Genomic DNA, 23,623 nt, shown 5'->3' with positions numbered 1-23,623 from the left:
TTTAGTTCTGAATTATTAAATAATTTCTTTTCAGTTAAGTGCATTTGTATTTGCTCGGGATACTGTTATTACTGTTGAATATTTTATTCAAAATATAATTAGGATCGGTCCCGGGATCCCGATCCCGAAAACTGGAATTCTAGTTGTGTGTTTTATAAAATAATTAATTAACAGGTTCCACCACCCTAGAACTCCATAGAACTTTCTGCACAATAGTTCGTTTGTAGGGAATTTCCGAATACTTCAATATTACCTAAAAAACATGCAGGATTTAAAAAGAAAAATTTTTTTTATGCAATTGTCCAATAATGAAGTGGGACAACTAATAAAACATAAATTCATCAACATTTATTTACAAATCGATTAGGGCAACGAATTTTGAAACATACTTGGGTGAATTATTAGGAGTTTTTGCCTCTATTTCAATCTCTTTTTCTAAGGATTTTCCCTGGAGCAACCTGGCAACGTGGCAATATCCAAAGACCTAAAACGCGGCTGATTTCCAACCCTTTAGTTTGCCGACATATTTTGACGATCCGGGTTTTATTCGATCATCCGTTAAACATGCTCGGCTCGCACGTATTAATCGGTTTTTTTACGTAACCATTGACGTACGTTCGCGGCATATCCCAAAGATATTCCCGAGAAATGATAAATGAAATATAACAAAAAAAAAATAGTTATTCGCGATATGCACGTGACTGTTACTAAAGACGTGCCGAAATGTCTCTTCGATGTCTCAAACTGGGGGGACATTAGGAGGATCGCGTTTTTACGGTATGATTTTCTTCTTGAAAATTTTACGAGATGTTCCGATTGAGGTGACGCGGTGTGAAAACCGTCAAAATTTCCGCCACGATGCCCGGGGGTCGTAGGGGGCTCGTTGCCCCACAAAACACCTTTTTGGAGAACATCATTCGGAGATCCAATCAGCAGCGTAAGTCGGTTATTATTGCATTGAATATGTTCGGTTTTTTTTCGCATAAAAAGCCATAGAAGAAAACACACTTTGTTTGATAAATGAAAAGAGAAAAAATGGCTCTAGTTCTGAACCAGATTGACTGATTTAAACTATAGTGAAAAACCTTTTATGAAATTATTGGAAAATTAACAAAACTTGTAGTCATCTTGATTTCTGGATCTTTAAGTGACATTTAGACCGATTTGGAAGTCAAAAGGGCCTTTTTTGATTTATTACTAATAAAATTCACTTAACTATAAAAAGTTGAAATTTAAAAGTAGTATTTCAATAAAACATAGCATTAAAAAATTTTTTTTCATAAAAATATAAATTTAAAGTAGACGAAATTCATATATAAAGTAAATTGAAAAAAGTAGGTACCATAGTGTGAAAACTATAAAATAAATTCCCATAACAAACATAAAACGTCAAAGTCTTTCTATTTAAAAATGTTTCTTCATTTTTCTCTATAAAATATCCCAAACAACACGTCATATATTATTATCGTTAAAAATACAGTACCGAGCAAAAGTGGAGAAACATTTTATTTAATAAATACATATAAAGCCAGAGTAATCGACTATTGCCAATAAACAAATACTCACATTATTTCTTTAGGTTCAAAAAAATGCAAAAACATATTTGGTATTTACAAGTTCTCGCAACAAAAACATTCTATTAGTTATAGATTTCAAAGACGAAAAGGCTTTTTTAAAAAATTTATTTTAAGAACATTACAGCGTTGTGACTTAACTCTACCAATGCTTAGCTTAAATCCATCTAATTAAAACGATACAAATTACTTCTTAGCTAAAGTAAAAATGATAACAATGCAAAAGATCATATTCTATAAACTAAGGAATAAAATATACTATAGTAAGGGGTTATATGTTCCATAACTCCTCCCTCCTAAAAAACGAGCTTACGGATGGTACAGGAGTGGTGAGGTGGTTATATGACGATTTCTGAACAGGATTTCGTCATAGATTCGTCTGGATGTAGGCTTCTCTTAGATATTCTTGGCATCAGGAATTTCTGCACCATAAAGTACCTAATTATTGCTACTAGCAGTATATAAAGTAATACGGTATAAATGCTGGTTCTGTGGTAGTATACAGGTTGGTTCAGGGCCCGGTCAAGTCTTTGATGCTGAATCTCGATGGATTTATGAAGATGTTTGGCTTCATTTAGGTTCAGTGAGCTTAATTCCAAATTATTGAAGAGAATTGGTGTAGCTTTATTGCTAGGAGGTGATAGGTTGATTTGAGGTGGTTCGATGTTTTTGTAATGAGTTTCTGGATCCTTGTAATTTTTGATGACAATGTTTCCGACACGAAGTTCACAAGTAGAATCCAGTTCTACGATATAGGTGCCATTTAGTGGGATATTGTCTTTATTGGAACCACAAGTCTGGATAGTTGCAAGAGGTCGAGGTACGATTAGCTTCTATTTTCCTTCTTCCAGTTTTTCTGCTTTGTTGGTGGTAATTTGGATTTTCGTCTGCTGGCATTGGGATATTGATTCTCTGAATTTTAGCATCTGTACTTCGCAAGATGCATCTTCGTCTATAGGCAAGGAGTTAAAGTCTTGGCAAACGTATTCGTTGGTGGTGATCTTTCTGCATAGTTGGTTGGATTTTGCATACTTCAGCTCATTAAGGATTAGGTATTTGGTTTGCGGAAATATTACATCATGGAAGGTTTTTGAAGGTGTAGGTAGAAGATAGAGGTGGTACAGTAGATAACTGTTCTTCTCTACGATCGGCATTTCGATGATAAATATGACTTTATTTCCCTTTGCGTAACTTTTTATATTAAGGACTTTCTCAAAAAGAAAGACATTTTTAAAAGTTGGTCAAATGGGAGTTTACCGGATGTTAAACTCGTAGAAATTAATTGAATTTCCTTAAATAAGTCTTTTGGACTAATGATCGATGGATGAAAGGTATTTAATTTTGAAAAAGTTATTGCTATTTAAAGTAGCATTGTTTGCAAAAGAAAGAAATGAGAATGAATTTATTTGAAGTATTTGATTTTTTTTTAAGGTTGAAGCTAAATTGTATAAATTAAAATATTCTTTTTTATATAAAGAACAGTTTTCTATGTTTTTTTCTAGGTCGTATCTAGTTTTTTGCATGCATTCATTGATGCATTTTCATTGGGATATGGGTCAGATTCGTTTTGCTCTAAGAAATAAAAATCGTAATGGGCGATTTTAATTCGTTTTTCATTTTTATTAATAATTAAACTACTTAATTTAGCAAACAAATGACTTCTGGCATCTTGTATTCTCATGCCGAAATTTAATGGTGGTTCATTTTTATAAGGCCTAATGGAAATTAAGTCTTGTATTAGACAGTCAATACCCCTTTGATTTACGAATGTTAAATTTAAGGTTTCTTTTATTAAAGCCCAAGTATTTAATTCTGATCTAGAGCCAATTAAATCAGCTGCTTTACCCCTTAATTTGCCTAAAATCAAGTCTATTAAAATTGAATTAATAGGGTCTTCACAAGTTTGACTATTTTGAAAATTTCTTAGAAGATTTTCACACGATAAATTAAATCTTAGCAATAACTTTGGATTCCCATCGAAATGTGGGATGTTATCCGTTTGGTATTTTAAAAGTGGCATATCAGTAGGCATGGTTCTGGATACAACTGATACAGATTCTACTTCGAGTTCTTCCTCCAGTAAGGCAGGTAAAGTATTATGAATATCGGCGGTATTATCAGAAACAATTTGATTTAAATTAGGCGGATCCGTTTCAGTATTTGTTACGGATAACCTTCCCAAATGAGAAAGTAATTCGTCAATAATTTCAGAATTATTTTCAGACATAAAATTAATAAGATATTACGTTACTTGACTAAAAAGAAAAAATAAAAACTGAATAAAATTGTAATTCTATATGTAACCTAAATAAAATTGCCAATCGTAAAAACAACAGTATATGTTATCGTTTGCAATTGTGCAAAAACGGAAAAATCAATTTAAAAAGAAAGGACAATGAGCACTTATAATTTTAAATGATTTTGACCAGTACGTGCGTATTCGAGGGTAACTTAAAACTCCCATTAATAACAAAGCAAAGTCACGGTCTCTCTGACTCTGACTGTGACTCTGACTTTGTGTTTTTAACCTTTGTTTTGTTTTCGTTTGGTCTCTTAGAGAAAAAATGGATGATACGTTTCTATCCCATTAATAATGTAATTCCGACGTAGGCACGTATTTCGGTCTCGCTTGCGTTAAGCAAAGTATTACAAGTTTGTTGAAAATGAAAATTTGTAATTTCCGTTTGATTTTTAAAAAAAGCTTCATCGAAGTACTGATGGAGATAATCAATTGGATAATAGTTTTTCCTTTCCCGAACATCAGGTAAAGGAGGAACGAATTGCGCAAAATCAGTCTCTAAATCGCAGCCCTCTTCTACGTCATGCCATTTTTGAGCCGGTACTTTTTGAGTTTTTTGCCTCTTACGGGATTGATTTTAGTTACCAACAGAAACAGATATTTTTTTTGAGTTATTACCGAAGGAGCTGCTGACATATACAATGTCATACATAAAAAAATCTGGAAACAGATAGGAAATGCTCTAACGTGTATGAAACAATAATTATATTAAATAAGATACACAAATACAAAAAGACCGAAGAATACAAATCTGGAATATTTTACGACGTACTCCAGAATTCGTTTAGTTTTATCGTCTGCAATAATCTTGAAAATCTCGTTTTATGTTCCAATAATTACAAATTCAATTAAATATTATACAAAGCGACGAGGGCACAGAATTCTCAAACAAAACTGAGTGTATAAAATTGTTTGGATATAACGAAAAAGAAAAGCTCTTATAAAGGGTAACAAGTGGTTAACCTTAAGTGCAAAACGGCATATCTGACGCAAAATCTCGCGGTAATAAATTACGTTCGTATATGGGGGCTTAGGGCCGACCTTTGACCATGGTCATTTTCGCAATAGTCATCGCGGATCGATCCTATCTTGATTTTTTGGCCTCGTGAAACTTTTAACTTAAAATTTGGGTTACTGGGACGCACTTAAGTTATACATAACGGTGATTAATGGTTGTTTTAATATTGAAATTTGATTTACAGGGTGAGTACTGAGTTTAATAATGACCTAACTCCATTACTGCTTTCATTACTAAAAATACAGTAAGAAAATAAGTTTTCCTCCATAATTTTTCCACTTGTTCTTCATATAGTCACGAACAGAATTCCACGTGCATCCAGCCATAATGAAGATCGATTAATTGCTCTCACGAAAATTAAAACTGTGACCTTTTCCTAGTGCCACTTAATGCAAAACGGCTTATTTTTCGAGAGACTCTCGCTGACGTAATCAAAGCACTTAGCTTTTAATTAAAGGCAAACAGTTCAGGGTTCTCAAGGAAATGGGAAAAGACAATTTCCGTATTTGGTTGAAAAAAAAAACATTGGGTTTGTTTTATCTGTGAATAGTATTGATTAGGTTGTTTAAGGATTAGGAATATTAATTAATTATTAGATTGGTTTAATATACTGTACTAAGAAAATTTGATCAACGGTATTAGAGGTAGATAGGTACGAGGACATACAAGCATTAAATTAGTTTTTCCTATATTATATGATATTTTAAGGGCTCACAGGTAATTTAAAAATTAGGAAACTGATTACGATATTTTGGCCCTAAAGGGCTTAAAAAAAACTTAAAAGCGACGACTTACGATAGTTATTTTTGACTTTATTACAGTTTTCTAAGCAATTTGTTAACGTTTCTTAATTTTCTTATTTAATTTTAATCTTCTGTATCACTTTAATATTTTTTTCTGTCCTTACTTTTAAATTTTGTTCTTCTTGCATATTAACATGTTATTCAAAAATATACCTTTAATCGATATCCTAAGACTTATCAGCAATTTTATCATTATTATATTGTACTTATATCATCCAGTCATTGAACATTTGTATACCAAGTGACCTCATATTCTTCTAATTAAAGTCAAAAAGATTCTTCCAGGCTTTCGCAGCCATATTTCAGACATTTAAAATAATTCTTCATTTCCTCCTGGGTGTCCCGCTTGATCCAGATTTTGGGCAATTTCTTCGCTCTTTCAAGCTTTTAAGCCAGTAATCTCTATTTAATTCCATGCGTTTGGGAATTTTGAAATTTTTTTATCTCTTACAGAATCCAGGCATTAGGGTCATGCTTTATATGGTCCAGGAATTAAAAATTATCCGGAGCTTTACAATCATTTCCAGGTATCTAGGGCATCAAAAACTGTCTAGAATTTAAAAAATCCAGGAATTAACTGCATGATATTAAAAGAAAACGTTTTAACTACTTGAAATTCTAAGACTCAATTGCCTGGAATTATAAAATCAGTTTTCCTTATCATATTTATAAAAATAGATTTAGGATACCAACAAGCATTCTTTCTGTAAGCATTTTAATTTATTTTTAGGCCTAATGATGCTACGATTGGAGCGAATGAAAATTACATACATGGGACCTTGACTTTCTGTTTTTACTATTACTTTGTATTTAATTATTCAAGGGATTTTATCATATAATCACAGCAATCGGAGTTAAATTTTATACAATACCTGCATGAACTTATAAATGAAAAATATTTCTTTACAATCCAAAAGCAAACGAGGAATTCTAATTTTATCGCTTCTTCGTGCAACCCTTTTACCAAACAAGGAACAAACCAGAATAGATTAAAGTATTAATTTTCCGATGTCATGACTTAAAATGCAGCAGTAAACTGGGACATTCTCTATAAATAGCTTTTGCTTATTTTTTTGTATAGATTTGGAAGAATAAATTTCTTTGAAAAAAACAGACATTTTATGTCTCTAATTTGTTTAAAATCATTGTTTTTTTAACCTTTGTCACTTTAAGGCAACTTTCTATAAAGTACAGGATCTCTAGCACGTAATATCCTCAAAGCTTTTGCAACTTTACTGGCGTCAAAGCTGTTTAATAGTTGTTTTAGTCTGTGGCCTTTAGTCTTTTGGTATTTACACTTGCAAGCCTAAGTTTCACACCAGTTTAAATATAAATAAATTGTTCAACGTTTTGACCCATTTCATTTTTATTTTTTTCAAAGTTTGAAAATTCGCTGGACTCATTATATATTTTTTTCTTGTTTGATTGTCTTTGCACTTTAATTAACTACCAGAAATTCCTAAAATATAGGAAACTTATTAAATAAAATATAGGAAAATATAGGAATACTTTTTTTAGAAAATTACTATGTCTAGTCTAGTCTGTTAAGTCCTTGAAAATAGATAGATGGTTCAATGGGTGATTCCTTGTTGTACGGTTGTTGTTATATTACGGTGATTGGGTGGAATGTATTACTTATATAGGCAAGGGTTCATTTTCCTAAATTTAACATTAATTTCCAAAATAAAATTTTCAACCGAACCATACAGCACCAAGATTAAAAATGGCACCTACCTTGATCTTTTGGAGCACTTGGATGAAATAAATGAGTTTCTTGTGGCGGGCCCGCACTTATATTCGGCACAAACACATTAGACTTGGTATTAGTGGTGTGTAATGAAAATTAGATTATATTGTAGAAACTTTTCCCATATTTTTGGGGAAATTATAGAAGCACTTTTTAGACGAAGTCTGGAGCCTCGATCATGGCAACGGCAAAAGCTGAAGTTGCCGGTTTTTCTTTGTACCCAAACTCTTGATAAACCATTCGACGTCGGCGCCAAGCTTGACTTTGTATGGTTAATGTAAATTTGAAATTACGTAGTTAAAAGACGAAATATAATTTAATATGTTCAAAAGTTGCGTATACACTTGTAAAAAAATATGAGAAAAAGTTTCTATAAACGTGGGTCCGGAAATGCACAGTTTTTAAGATAGAGAATTATATGCAAAGAGCTTGGTCATTCTTTTATTTAATTAAATATTAAGTATCTTGGCCTTTTTAGAATTCATGGTATTTTTTGATTGTCAAATTTCTTTTTTATTAATCTAATTTTCAAAATGTTTATATTCTTATACATTAATTATTAAAAAAATTGACTTTTTTTGGAAAGTTTCGCATATAAGTATTGAAATTCTTCTTACATTTAATAAATTTAAAAAAATATTTTTTTTTGGGATTGCTGGAATATTTAGGGAAAAATAGACTTTTTGGGAACTCCTGGATTTTTTGTCATTTCCAAAACGTTTTGCAATTAAGTAAATTTAGTTGAAATTTGAAATTTTTTCGGAGTCCCTTGAAAATTTCATTAAACAGGACTAAATTTTCAAGTTAACTTAATATTCTTTATTCAGAATGATGTGGAACAAGAGTTTCTTAAAGTAGTAGTTCTAGTTACTGTAATTCCTAAGTAGTTCCTAGTTGAGGTAAAATATTGGTAAAAACCTTCTGTTTCGTTCTCTCTCCTTTTGTTACTTTTTACTAATTTTACTTATTTTTAGTTAACATAAGTTTTCTTTAAAGTCTAAGATATTTAATAATTAGTTCGGTAATACTTTGTTGATTTTGGTTTATTCACATTGATTTTGCATATAAAAGTTCACCCGGTAAAACACACGCGTTTCTTGGTAAATTGTTAATATTTAAACTCGACCATTTCCTTACTCTCTTACTCCAATGTTCCTTCCATAGAGCCTTGCTCTTTTATCCTACTTTACCTTATGGACCCCTCGGGGCGAGAGGAGTAGGCTATTTAACCGAGGTCATCCGCCAAAAACTTAAAATACTGAACAAGTGTGCAATACCGGAAAGCAGTAGTACTACGACAATTATTGAATCGGTACCTAAATCTCATGCGAGATAATACCGAAGTGCATCACGTCTTTGTCAATTGGGGTGTTCCTTATATCAACATCCTTTACTTCATTTATTACTAAGGTAAATCGAGTCATTTTTTTTCCTTTCACATTAAATTGTGTCTCTTTGTTTCTATTTTATGTCACTCATTACATAGTCACTGTTTTGTTGCTGCTCCGCTGCTGGATCACCAAATTGTGTAGTGTCTCTGCTGCTGGGAACAGCAAGGGTTGTTTGTGGACTGTATTTTATTTTATAGTTGAATTAAACAAACAAGTCCATCGTGAACCACTTCTTTATTTTAGAAATGCACTTAATGTGTAAAGAAAGTGGAGGGCTTATTTTACGGCGTTAGTTCGTCGTTGACAACAACGTGACGTTTTTGCTGTCTATCAAAAAAAACAATTCAGGTGTTTTAATTAACGTAAACCTTAACATGCCCCTCACCTTGAAAGAATGAAAATACTTTCAATGAAAACTAGAGAAATACAAATCACTAAACATAAAAAACATGACTTAACCTAAGTAAAAAATGAAATACGCAGGTTAGTTGAAATAAATAAAGTAAAATTGAAAATGAACTTAATAATTATTAATAACAGACTTACTAAATTAGAACTATTCTAAACAATGTCAACTTTGCTAAATGTCAATTGTCACTAATTGGAAGCGGACACAGTTTGGTAACAGTCACTAAGGGTGTGCGTCGAAAACAGAAGGATCACCTTTTTTCAGTGTGACTGGAGCAGCGTTCTTATTTTTTTACAGTCCGGCCTTGATAACTTGATAAATAATTAAGATCGAAATAACCTTGATTTAAGTAATTAAACAGACTCGAAACACCTTCTAAATATGGGAAGAAGATAGAGGTGTAAGCACGTATAATTATCATTTTTATAAAACCTTCTATTAAGCGGTAATAAATTTTCTAAAGCACCTAATATTATTTAGTCAAAGCGATGTGAGACAAGAGTTTCTAATAAAAAAGTGTTTATTATCCTGACTACTTTAAAGTAAAATATTGATAAAACCATCAATGAATAGAAGAAAGATAAAGTTGTAAGAAAATTATTGAGGGTTTAATTAAACAGAAATAAATTTTCAAAACTAACATATTCCTTATTTAGAGAATTTTTAAAGAAAATGTGTTTCAGTTAAAGTCCTGATTATTTCGATGTAGAATATTGGTATATCTATTAATTAATAGGAGAAGAGTAGTGCTATAAGCACATAAAATTGTCAATTTAATAAATCGTTGCATTAAACAGTAATGGATTTTCAAATTACCTTAATATCCTTTATTTCGAATGATGTGGAACAAAAGTTTCCCAAAGAAGTAGTTCGAAATAAAGTGCTGTAATAAGAGAGCGTAAGTAATTTTTTTTATTTTAGTGAGGAAAGAAAAAGGCCTTTGGTTTGAGGTTGATCTTATTATTTATACAGTAAAATAATAACCGACATTAAAAGCGTCACTTTACAACAGTCATTTCCAGTTTTTTTTATTAAATATTTGTTAGGTTTCTCGATTTTTTTTATTTATTTTTCTTATTGTTTCTCTTCTTTATTATATTTTTTCTGTCATCTCTTTAGAAGCTTTCTTAAATAAGTTTCAGCAAGTTTCGAATAAAAGAAAAAAAAAATTAAAGTAAGTATTAATTAGAAAAAGACTATTAAAGAGAGTGGCAAAGAGGGTGAATATTTTGGATAATTGATTCTTGATTTGGGGTTTTTAGTCATCTTAATAAACAGTTGGGATAATGTAATAGAGGTAATATTTTTTTAAATAATAACAAAATATTACCTTCTTTGTTTTATAGAGTTAGAACATAAATTATTCTTCGTAGATATAAAAATTAAATTAACAATAACGAGTTAGTAAAATAGTATAATTGTGATTAAGTTACATTTTAGTGTAATATTCTGTTCTTATACACCTTCATCCAAAATATCTGACAAGTTGTTATTATTTTTTTGCAAATCGTACCAAATCCTTCTTCGGTTTTCTTGCATTTTTGGTATCATTTTAATAATAATTTTCTTTTTGTCTAACGAAGCACCCCTTAGTCCTTTTGCCCTTTCGAAAAATTGATGTGTGGCGGAAATATATTTCTCAATTTATTCACAGCCAAATATTCATATTTGTATTTGGTAGTAGTCTACGAAAAAAAATGTTATTTGACCTCAATCAAAGAGAAACGGCATTTTTTCAATTCGTAGGTTATTGAACATTATTAAAACAAAAATTAATGTATTTAGATCTTGCTAAGTCAAAACAGTGTAATAAGCAAGAAATTACATAAAACCAAGATAAAACAAGGTAATATAAAATATCTTGTTTTGACAAAGGATTTTTTAGTTAGGCCGCAATTTTGCTTACATTCTTTTGTCAGTGTATGACTAAGAAAACATTAATATTACATTGCCATAGTGGTATAATGGAAACTACTGATCATATTGCAACTATTTTCAGACCATTTTAAAGAGCATCCAGATTAAAATCACTGTTTTGACATGAAACTGCACATATTTAAATTTTGGTTTGCATTATTACAGACATTAGACATATTTCTCTTGATAATTTGATACGTGTCCAATAGTAAACCAGTTACTACAACTAATTGAGTTTTTAGCGATTTTATCTATCAGCATAGATGCCATAATATCCTTTAGTCCATCTAATTTCAATGCTATTGCCTCTTGAAGAATGACTAATATACGACAATCCTCTCAAAACCAAGGGTTTTTTATATATATTTTGCCGATTACTTAAGTATTGATGTAGTATGGTCATGAGAGTAATTTGAAAAATGAATTCCAGCCGACAGCAGCTTCCTGCTGGCCAACGCACAGATAGTGGACTACCCGATCGTGTACTGCAACGAGTCCTTCTGCAAAATCTCCGGATACAATCGTGCCGAGGTGATGCAGAAGTCCTGCCGTTGCGCCTTCATGTTCGGCGAACTCACCGACAAAGAGACAATCAGCAGGATCGACCACGTGCTCGAACATCAGCTGCATGATCAGTTCGAAATACTGCTCTACAAGAAGAATAGTGAGTGTCTTTTTCTCTTCTTCTTTTTTTTTAATTAGTTTTTATGTGTGAGTGGGTAGCGCTTTAATAATTAACAGAAAAATTAAATACGAAATTTAAATGAGTTATTATCAGTTTGGTGTTAAATAATAATAATAACGATTGGGGACAAATAATGATAAATTCAGGAAAGCATCATAACCTAATTGGAAGATATTTTCATTTTTTTTTCATTGTAAAAAAATGTATTTGGCTTAAGATCTCTATATAGTGCCACACTATACAAAGATACTACACTATATACAGTGCATTCAGTGCTAAAGATATGAATATAGATCTCGATAAGAGATTGTGTTATTTTTTTACTGTAAATGCTAACAATATTATTTTGCTTTAATTATAAGCATTTCATCCAGAGGATTGTAAATTATGCAGAAGAATCACTCTATAATTTTGATCGTAAATTTCCTTCTGGATTCGATTCCTGGGTCTCAGATAGGTTTTCATGACAAAAACTGGGTCAAAAGTCCATTATTTGGCATTCTACCGCATCTCACCTCTCTAATATGCCTTAAATCATATTAAAATGTTCATATTTTGGGTCCAAAATTTTTATTATTTTAGCCTTTGATTTTTTCAATCAATTCAATTGATGAATTTTCGACTTTCACCTCGTCATATCGTTTATTATTAAAACACACAACTGACAATAAATTATTATATTTTAAATAAATAATGATGAAATATTATATATTTAAATAACAACCTATTTTACCTGCTTTGTATGTATGTACGTTGAAATTATTTTAGAAATATACCACTACGAGTCTTTGATGGTTTTTTATGCGATATATTGCGATTAAACCTGAGCTTGAAAGAACAATTTTGCATAAATAATCCAGAAGAGTTTGCTAAAAATGCTTAAAGGAAATTAATTTGAAATTAATTAGTAAATTGATACATTCCACCTAAAAGTGTCATATTTCAAGCACACCTCAAAATGAAACGTTTTTTAGCCTTATCAATTATTTACATGAAAAGGGAATTATTCTTTAAATAAAATGTTTGTTTTGGAAAGTCCCATTTTCTTATTAATTTATTGAAAAATGGAATTTTATTATATTGCATTGTAATATTTGGATGTTAATGTTACGTATACCCAAATTGTTGCAATTATTACTTTTTCATGGACAAAATGGGCCAATTAAAGTTCACATATCAAAATATATAATTAAAGAAATTGAGTTAAAGGTCGTGATTTAAGAAGTACATTATTCATTCTTCCTATTCCAAATGTACCATATTTTTGGCAAGTTTTCAAAGATTATATTATGGAGAGATCATCAAATATCCGCAATATTAAAGATGATGGACAAGAAATGTTCAAAGAGCAAGATGAGAAAATCAATCAACAGTAATCAGACTTAAAGGAGTAAAGAAAACGATGGACAATTTTTGATCTATTTCTCATTACTAATAAACAATTACCAATAAAATTAATTATATTATAACCAAGAGTTTAATGAATAAAATATTATATTGCAAGAAATTATTTAAATAAGACATTCTAAAAAACCAGACCATAAGCACATAAAGATTTCTTTTCATGTGTACCGTTCCTGTGTCACGGCAACGATATAAACTTACTAAGAAATAAACATGCATTTAATTAAAACAAATATAATTGTCTTTCAAGGCTGTTGAAATTTGTAAGGACGACTCTTAGTCCTAGTCTTCACTTACTTAGACTTGGCAATTTTAATTTACGAACGACCTTTAAAACTAAAAACACCGCAAACAGACGGCAAAGTTTGTAAAGGAAATCCAATCTGTGACAAGATAAAAATATGGTATCAGGTGGGTAGGGCGCATATTTTTAAAACTTTGTCGCGTTATAACTTATCATCCCCCCCTTCGCCAATCCAACCCAACCCTGGGGTGTAACCTTGAATCCTTGAGGTTAAATCATGGACGTAGTGAAAAAATATTTATTAATTCTAATGCAATTAATGTGGATATCATGTTCAAGAATCGTATACGTTTTCCTGTTTTCATCTAAACTGAAAACAAATCACTATATATTTATTTCTGTCCTGGAAATTATAAAAAGTACATCGAATTTTCCCAAAAAAAAACTGAAGAAATGGCTTTAGAAAGTGCCTGGACGAGGTTAGAAATTTAAGCATTAAGAAGTAATTTCATGTTAATTTCAGACAATTTAACGTAGCATTTTTCGATTAGGCTATATTATACAGGAGTAAAACAAACTGTTGTTTTTTCTCGTCAAATTTCAAATTTCAAAAGACCCTGTAGGAAAATTAAGGTGGTTTATTCTGTTTACATACTATTCCTTGTAATCTTTGATGTATTCTAAACGTTTCGATTTTTGATTCATTCTATTATCTCATTTCTGCTGCGAGCTGCAAATTTTTTATTAAACCGCTGATTTGAAGCGTATTTTTATTAGGAGAAACAAACACTAGGTATATCATAAATTTAATTAAAAAAAAACAATTTTAATAGCGTGTATTTCATCCTCTCGCAGCAATAACAGGTTGCAGTCTTCGCGGCATCGAATGAATAAGGTTCCTTATTCTTTCTTGAGGAATAGCCTCATATTCTTCGATAAGCGCTAGTCGTAAAACTTGCAAGGTTTGTGGTTGTACAGGACGACGACGAATGACCCTTTTAAGTTGATCCCAAAGATGTTCTATTGGGTTGAGATCCGGGCTACATGCGGGCCATTCCAATCGTGGGAGTCCAACTTCATCCAGATATTCGCTCAGTACATGTGCAACGTGAAGTCTAGCATTATCATGCATTAATGTAAATTGGTTCCCAATGAATGGAGCAAATGGGACAACAACTTCTTGAAGGATTTTCTCAATGTAACGGTGGGCGGTTAGAGCTCAATTTTCAATAAATACAAGATTGGTGCGTGCTTCGGTAGAAATACCCGCCCAAATCATGACTGAACCGCCACGATATGAGATTTGTTCTGAAATGGTTCAGTCAGCATATCTTTCATTTCTACGCCTGTATACCCGCTCACGACCATCCGGCTTCCTTAAACAAACCCTGGATTCATCTGTGAATAGTACGTTTGCCCACTGTTCTCAAAATGCGATCTTGCAAACCTCAGTGGCGAAGCATGAACTTTTTTTTCGGGTAGACAAACAATAAAAATCGTTAATTAGAAAAAAATGTTTTTTCAATATTATTCACTTTAATGAAATAGAGAATGAAAGCGCATAAAATATTAACTCAAAGAGAAAAATTATGTAGTAATATAAAAAAGAAAAAAATAATTACTACTAGTATAAAAAGATAGATAAAAAAACACAACTAAAATACAATTGCCAATATCGATCGTATAGAAATCGATGTATAGAAATCGATCAATTTCTATACACCCAAAAATAAAAATACTTATTAAATTACTATAGCACGCGTCCGCATCAAATGCCAAATGCAGATTGATCAAAAAACAAAACTGAAGATGTATTGCGGCCGACCAGATCAAGCGTGTCCATAAGTAATAACCCTCAACAGCATAATAAAATAGCTGGTCGACTTCGATAGACAAAAGCTCGAATGTCTAATAGTATAGGCTGAATACTGATACGGCCGGACCTCTGTCACCTGCTTGATGCGTATATGGTTCGATTAGATGCTCCAAATTTCCGAAGACAAATATCAATGTGTCTTCCTCATATACATTAATTGGGTGACATTAATTACGTAATAAATTAATGACAAATAACTGGATAATTTTGGGTAGACAGTGTTTACCTTGTCTATGGTGACAAAGTGATCATCAGCTGCAGTGGTCATTCTCCTACTGCCAGAGCCTTGTCGTCTAATAAAAAGTCCCGTCTGTAAATACCTATTTCAAGCATCTCGAACTATAGACCGCGGAAATCTCTATTAACGCAACAATTCTACCCACGTCTGCTGGAGTTAATACCATATTGACATACAACAAATTATAATAGTGACATTGTCAAACTTTATGTCACATTAATTGCGTCCTTAGTCAACGTCGATAATTTTTAACCGAAAACTTGACATTAATTATCTAAAAATAAGCTTCAAATCAGCGTTTTAATAAAAAATTTGCAGCTCGCAGCAGAAATGAGATAATGGAATGAATCAAAAATCGAAATGTTTAGAATACATCAAAGATGACAAGGAACAGTATGCAAACAGAATTAACCACCTTAATTTTCCTACAGGGTCTTTTGAAATTACGAGAAAAACAACAGTTTGTTTTACTCCTGTGTATACAAAATCATTTCAAAAAATCATAACAAATGTATCTAAAAACTGATGGAAAAATCGTGAGAATCCGATAAAAAATAAAAAATGTATAAAACATCAAACTTGGCCAATATGTCAGGGTGGCGGAATTTTGTGCCGGCGAGTATAGTTGAAGGTCGCTCTCTCTTATGCCAGATACTGGAAGTGATTTCGTATCAGTTCTAATTGCTTGGAAAAAGTGAAGAATGACTTCAACTGCTCAAAATTAATACAAAATATGTTCGCATAATTGACAGTAATAAGAAATTAGTTTCCAGGGAGCTAAAGCAGTTTTTTATCTATTCCAAAAAATTTCATTTCGTTTGTCCCATTATTATTATTTATTATTTTTATCACACTTTTATTTATTTTTGGCTTAGTTTTTTACGCATTTTTTTTCCAGATATTCTTCGTAATTTCATTAATGTACTAATATTTACTTTATAATTATTAAGAAGAAATAAAATAATAAGTTCATCGTTCTGTTTCTTTTTAATTTATTAGTAATTCTATATTTTCGTCTTCCCATATATTTATACTAAAAAAATGGGTTTTGTTTTCTTTTAAATTATTTATTTCTGATTGTTCCATTATAATTTTATAATTGTCACACCCTATTTATGCAGGATGTCTTTTTACTCACTATAGCTTTCTTAGAAAAATTGATTTTGTAACTTTTTATGTATTGCATTATCTTTTTTTTTAATTACTATTTTATTTTGTTTTTCTCTTTTCATTTCTCCTTCTGTTTTTCAGCATTTTTATCGTACTTCTTTTTTCATTTTGCGTTTTCTTTTACATATTTATATTTTGCAATACATATAATTTTAATAATTTCCTAAAACTGTATAATAAATTATCGTTAACCTTGATTCGGGAACAGTTGGCACGCGTCAACTCTCCATAGGCCACCTCGCCGTTCCTCTTTTGCTATGTGCGAAACAAGGACGGAAATATATGACGGAGCGTCATAGTAGCGGAACATCCGAACTGGTCTGCAATTTTCTGTGTTATATTTTGTATTTTTAGAAAAGGGTAAATTTTATTTTTTTTAAATTGATAAGTAAATGTCTTTGACAGTTTTTGTTCCAGGAACGCTTTCGATAAATGAACATTAAATTTATACAGTGTAATTCAAAATTGAGTGCCAAGATTTCAAGGGCGTATTTACCAGCCAAAAATAAGAAGTTTTTTTCATAAAATCGTATGTCCTATTAACTTGTTTCGTTTTCTAGATACATAGTGTAAAAGTTTTTTCTTTGCACTTAATTTGGAATCACCCTATATATAAAAAGCATAAAAAAATAAATTATACACGATATATAAGAAATTACAACTATGATAGGAAAACATCGAAGTTTTTCCCACATTTGAGTCCAGGAAATTCAGTTCTTATGATTTTTCTAGAGTTAGGTTTATTAAGAAACTAGTATATAAAACGGAGACAGTGCCACTATTGGCTTTTTCCATTTAATTTTTCTTATATCCAGAAAAAACATTTTTTTAAATTAATTATTAAAATAATATTGACGATTTGTAAAGCCGTCACTAGAGAAAATAATTTAGCAAACTCTTTAAGGTTATTATGCTTGCCCTCTATTTTATCCACTCTAGTCCTGATCTAAATAGAGTAATCATTCAAAGAGTATTTTAAAGCTAGGACAAAGTCCAACCTTTAGGTTGCCTCTTGCCCATTAACTAATTATATTTAAACCCAAATCAGACGTCTTTAATTATTGTCTATCTCTATTTGTTCTTGGACTATTAAAACTCTTTTATATATAAATATAAATTAATTTCTTGTAAATAATTCGTTTGTGTTTGCTCGGTCCGTTTCGCCTGCACCCGCGCATGCTCTATTATAGAAAACAAAGGTATGTAGTTCTTACAAATAATAATAAATAATAATGGACTGTTGTCTAGAAAGTGTTTAGATAATTTGTGGTAATCATATTATGATCATGTAAATTTTCTTTAAGTGTTTTTGAAGTTTTCGATGTGTTAATTAGTATACAGGTTGTTATAATATGAAGGCCAAGATAGCCATATATACGTAACACCCTGTATATAGCGCTTATGTAAATGTGAAAAGTCTTGATTAGATTGTATATTAGAGTGCATGCGGTTTAGTCAGCAAAATTGTTTAAAAAAATGTTAACGAATTTAGTTTGAAGTTTTTATATATTATATAAATATGACGAATAGCATGTGGATGCAGAGTTGAAGTTAAATTAAAGCCACTTTAATACTCTTGTATTTATTCTTTAGACAAGCATATTATGCGGATGATTGCGCAATAAAGTGACCTTTAAGGTTCAATGTCGAACAATACTGTTTTAATATTTTTAAGCTGATAGTAAAACTCGGCCATTAAAACGATCCTTGGGACCATAAAAGTAAGAAAACGTTAAAGTTGAATTTACGGTCCGGATTAATTTCTGTAAAGTAACTCGGGAACGAATTAATGTTTATGGGCGGTTTCTATTTGTGCAAATAAAGATAAAAGTTGTTTAAGGCAAGTGGGTTTTCTTTAGGAGGGAGTCTTAAATTAGGTCATAAAATTAAAGTTATCGTGAATTTTCAAGCTCCTTTGGAAGATTAACGAATTAAAATTGTTTAAAACTACAAAATATGTTTTAGTAAGGAAATATTTAGATATTGGCAAAGAATAAAAGAAAAATACCAAAAAAAATATATATATATATAAAAAGGGACTGTCTGATCCAAAAAATTAAATTTTTCAGCAATTTTTAAGAATTAAATCTGGAATTTCAAATAAACCGACACTTGTATTGTAAAAAAACCATAATGTTCTTTTCTTTTAAAATTTAAATTAGGAGTGTGCAAAATAGACAAACCCCTTAAATAAACTCTTGATATATGACATAATTTACAATAAAAAAAATAATTATAAACTTCTGTAAATTTTTAAAATATTTCTGAAACAACTTCCTAGAATATTCTATTAGCCACCTCCACTCTCAGAACGTTCCAGGAATATGCTAATTCTATATTATACTAAATGTGCATTCCTGGTACATACATCTCTATGTTATTAGGTTATAAGGGCTATCGGAAAAATTCCAACGGTTTTGTCTTAGTTTCGTCATTCTGAATCTAACGAGACCATCCGCAAGGTCGTAGCTCTTATAATAGCTGAGATATGGCATTTTTGATGCCCATTTTTGGCCTCAAAAACGGACGTCGAAAACGACTTTTTCAGGATTTTCAAAGTGCTCTCATTCCCTTAGTTCTGCTCGGGTCCTGTTATAACCCGGTGTTTTCGTAATCTAGGTGACCCAAATAAGACGCTGGTATACTTAGTTTGATTTCGAAAAAAATCAATTTTTGGTGAAAAAATTCGATACGGGGGGGTATACCCGAAAAATGAAAAAACCCAAACTTTGAAGGTCGATATCTCGGCTTCTATTGGAGCTATCGGGAAAATTCCAACGGTTTTGTCTTAGTTTCGTCATTTTGAATCCAACGAGACCATCCGCAAGGTCGTAGCTCTTATAATAGCTGAGATATGGCATTTTTGATGCCCATTTTTGGCCTCAAAAACGGACGTCGAAAACGACTTTTTCAGGATATTCAAAGTGCTCTCATTCCCTTAGTTCTGCTCGGATCCTGTTATAACCCGGTGTTTTCGTAATCTAGGTGACCCAAATAAGACGCTGGTATAATTAGTTCGAATTCAAAAAAAAAATTACTCACAATCCCCAGCAACACACAATAGTTGATAAATCGTTTATTTGTGTTTTATATCAGGTGTATATTTTTGCTTAAACTTCAATAAGTATCAGATAAAATGCTTGTATTCAATATTATGTTTAGGTTATTCACGTTTAACAAGAACGTTTATTACCGTATAATAAATAAAAATGTATACAAAAAAAAAACTATTAAATTATAGATATAACACAAATATACATATTTTGTATGTATATTTGTGTTAATTATTGTTGTTAATTTTTATCTCCATCCAATAGTTTTCCAGAAAAAAAAATAAAAACATAAATTATGAACATTTTTCTATATTAAACGTATTCTATGATTCCTGTAAAATTTAAGTTTTATTTTGTTTATTTATTGAAATTTAATATATGTAACATATTTTATTATAAACTAATTCTCCCGTCTATAGAGCGTTAAATTTCCCAAGAAAATTAATATTTCCAGGACAATGTCTAAAGTCAGAATTAAGAAACTAAATACAGTAAATTAATTGATACTGTATTAACAGTGTCAATTTTTTTAAATGCTGAAATTTTCTCCCTTTTGTAAACAGAATAGTATATAATATACGTGTATTCTACAGTAAAAAAAAATCGTTGAACAAACCTTGATAACGCATGGTGTGTTGCTCGGGTTATTTTTATAGCAATTTAAGAGAAGACACTTGAATTAATTTTAATTTTTATTATTTTTGTGTGTGAAAATGATTCAGTACGTAAAAAATTAATCTGTTATTGTGATTTCAGGTATACCAGAAGGTACGTAGTTTTTAAGAAAATTTTGAATTGCTGTAAAAAGTTGCTAGACATTTCTTCTTAACCATTTTTTCTTCTATCTTTATCTTATTATCGCTTTATTAGAATATAGTGAATCTTTCACCTTTCATTTCCACCCCCCCTTTAATTATTATATATTATGCACTTGTCTAATGATACCATGTTACCAATTCACTTTCATTATTTGCTTTTATAATTATTATTCTTAAATATGTCTTTTTATAGTTAATTCACTCACTATTTTTTGTACTACTACACACTTGTGCGCTTTTTTGCTTTAGTTATCACTGAAAGTAGCAAGTTGTATTTAAGACAAGTGCATACTTGAGTAGAGTACCTTCTTTCGAGTAATCCCTTATTAATTATAGTAAATATTTACAAATTTTGTATTATGGTATTGTAATGTTTGCTCTTTTTTTAGTATTTGATATTGCGGTAAATATGTTTATTACTTATAATTGATTAAAATCACATTTAAAACTATAACATATAAAAAGAGAAAAAAAAACATAACTAAATTATATCCCGGTTAACTTTAGCCAATGTAAATATTAAATCTCATCAGGCCCGTATATAATATGGGAAAGCACTAGCGCTAACATTAATTAACACATGGGGGTTATTTGAAATGTTAATGCGAAAACGTGGAGTTTTCAAGATCCACTTTAACAGGTGAACATTTATCCTCGCTTATAATTTATGAAATATTTCTGTTAAAATATGGGGCAAGGCAGGTAGGGATTTATATGTACGTACACATACAACGTGAAGTCGTATAATGGGAAATTTTTTTTTTATGTTTTACTCATTTTTATTTAAGGAGAATTTGAAGACGAGGTCAAATTGTTGATTTAACAAGTGAGTTTCAAAATTAAAGAATGGACTTTTTTTGCCCTTAGGACATTACGTTACGCGTTTCGCCGCATAAGGGCATCATCAGACCTATCGAGATACAAAAACCACACACTGACTCACATTAACATAAATAAAAAAAATTAAAATAAAATACGTTTACACCGTCGTGTATCGTTATTGACAAAAACGCGTAAACTTTAATAGACGCTGATTTATGACACTTGTACTTTGAGTTTACTTTTTTCCCTCCTTTGGTCCTATACTTAAGTCTCTTTGAGAGTATTACTTATGTATTTATTGTAATCATTTATGTAGATAATAGGAAAAATGCCTTGAGAGAGTATTCAAAAAAAGACGTTTATTTGAGAAATTATTCGAATTAATTCAAGGCATAATTGGAAATTATACCTTTTTGATGGTTTCGGAAAATGCTCAAAAATAGCGATTTTTTTGAAAAATTTCCAAAAAAAAATATTGACGGAAAATTTGTGGCGGAGAAGCGGGAATCAGAAATTTTATTAACGAACATGCCGTTGTAATTACGAAAAATAGAAAAAACAATCTATGAATATTTATAACAATGAAGAGAAATCCATGATGAGTTGAAGAAAAAATTGAATTTTTATGGAAGAAAATCGACGCTCGCAAATAAGAAGATCGTATCTCGAAAAAGCCCGTTTTGAGAAAAATGGGTTTAAAGTTTCAGATTTTGTTTATGATTTGTAAAGCAACCACTACGGATTAGGCATTAAAATTTTACAACGGTGTAAATATTTTATTTAGGCACCTTTTCAAAGAAAAAAATATTTTTATTTTTAATTTTTTTACACGTAAGAGAATAAATGTCATACTAGTCTTAACTCAATTTCGTCAAGAATCGAGTTATGTATGATGTTCTTATTTGCGAGCGTCGAAATGCTCATATCTGTAAAACTATTAAAGTTAGATATTCGAAACATGGAACATAGCTTGTTCTAATAAGTTCAGTGAATACTTATTTCGGGGTTTTGGTCAAAAACTTTTAAAAATTGTGATATTAGTCTTGGAAGTTGAAAAAAAGATGTTTAAAAAAAATGGGGATTTCAAGGGACGAAATGCTCATATCTCGACAATTACTAAAGTTAGAGATGTGAAAATTGGCACACAGCATCTTCTAATAAATTCATTGGACACCTGTATTAGTGTTTCTCTCAAAATTGTTAAAAAACAAATTTATTAGCCCTGGAAGTTAAAAAGTTTCCTTAAGAAAAAAGTAGACTTTCCAGGGATAAAATGCTTGTATCTCTAGAACCAAAAGAGTTAGAAACATGAAATTTGGAGAATAGCTTTCTCTAATAAAATCACTGAATACCTGTTTCAGGGTATTCATCAAAAACCTATAAAAATGGACATATTAGTATTGAAAATTGAAAAAAAAAATTTTAAAAAAATTTCTAGAATGAAGACAATTAGAGGTCTGAAAATTAAAACATACCCTCTTCTAATAAATTCACTGGATTTTAGGGTTTTCCTCAAAAACTTTTAAAGACAGAGATATTAGTCTTGGAAGTTGAAAAAAAAATCTTTAAAGAAAATCGGGATTTTAAGGGACGAACTGCTCAAATCTTTAAAATCAAGACAGTTACAGATATAAAAATTAGAACAAAGCTTCTTCTAATAAATTTATTGGATACCTGCTTAGGCGTTTTTTTTTTTAAATTGTTTAAAAATAAATTCATTATCCTTGGAATTTGAAAAAATGTCTTTAACAAAAAATGGACCTTCCAGTGACAAAATGCTTATATCTCTGAAACCAAAAGAGTTAGAAACGTAAAAATTGAAACACAGCTTCCTCTAATAATATCACCGAATTCCCATTTTAGGGTATTCATCAAAAACTTTTAGAAATGAAGATATTAGTCTTGAAAATCGTTAAAAAAAATCGGGATTATGAGGGACAAAATGCTTATATCTCTAAAATGCAGACAGTTAGATATCTGAAAGTTGGAACATAGCTTCTTCTGGCAAATTCATTGGATACCTATCCAAGCGTTTTTTTTTTCAAAATTATTTAAAAATAAATTTATTATCGCTAGAAAAAAATTTCTTTAAAGAAAAATAGGTTTTTGCAAGGACAAATTGCTTATATTTCTGAAACTAAGAGAGTTAGAAATC

At 30.7% G+C, this 23,623-nt stretch overlaps 1 protein-coding gene across 1 annotated transcript in view; it reads left to right on the top strand.

The window, feature by feature from the left end:
* Positions 1-534: 534 nt before the first annotated feature.
* The window catches only part of LOC126744561 (potassium voltage-gated channel protein eag), a 45,303-nt gene continuing 22,214 nt past the window's right edge, over positions 535-23,623 (top strand). The window contains 2 exon segments of the mRNA XM_050452018.1: positions 535-937; positions 11,589-11,822. Of these exon segments, the coding sequence (XP_050307975.1) occupies positions 859-937; positions 11,589-11,822 (313 nt within the window). The 5' untranslated portion in view covers positions 535-858.

The sequence above is a fragment of the Anthonomus grandis genome, chromosome 14, assembly GCF_022605725.1.
Source record: "Anthonomus grandis grandis chromosome 14, icAntGran1.3, whole genome shotgun sequence".
Classification (NCBI taxonomy): domain Eukaryota; kingdom Metazoa; phylum Arthropoda; class Insecta; order Coleoptera; family Curculionidae; genus Anthonomus; species Anthonomus grandis.
Note: the sequence above shows the minus strand (reverse complement) of the source record. Positions and strands in the feature narration are given on the sequence as shown.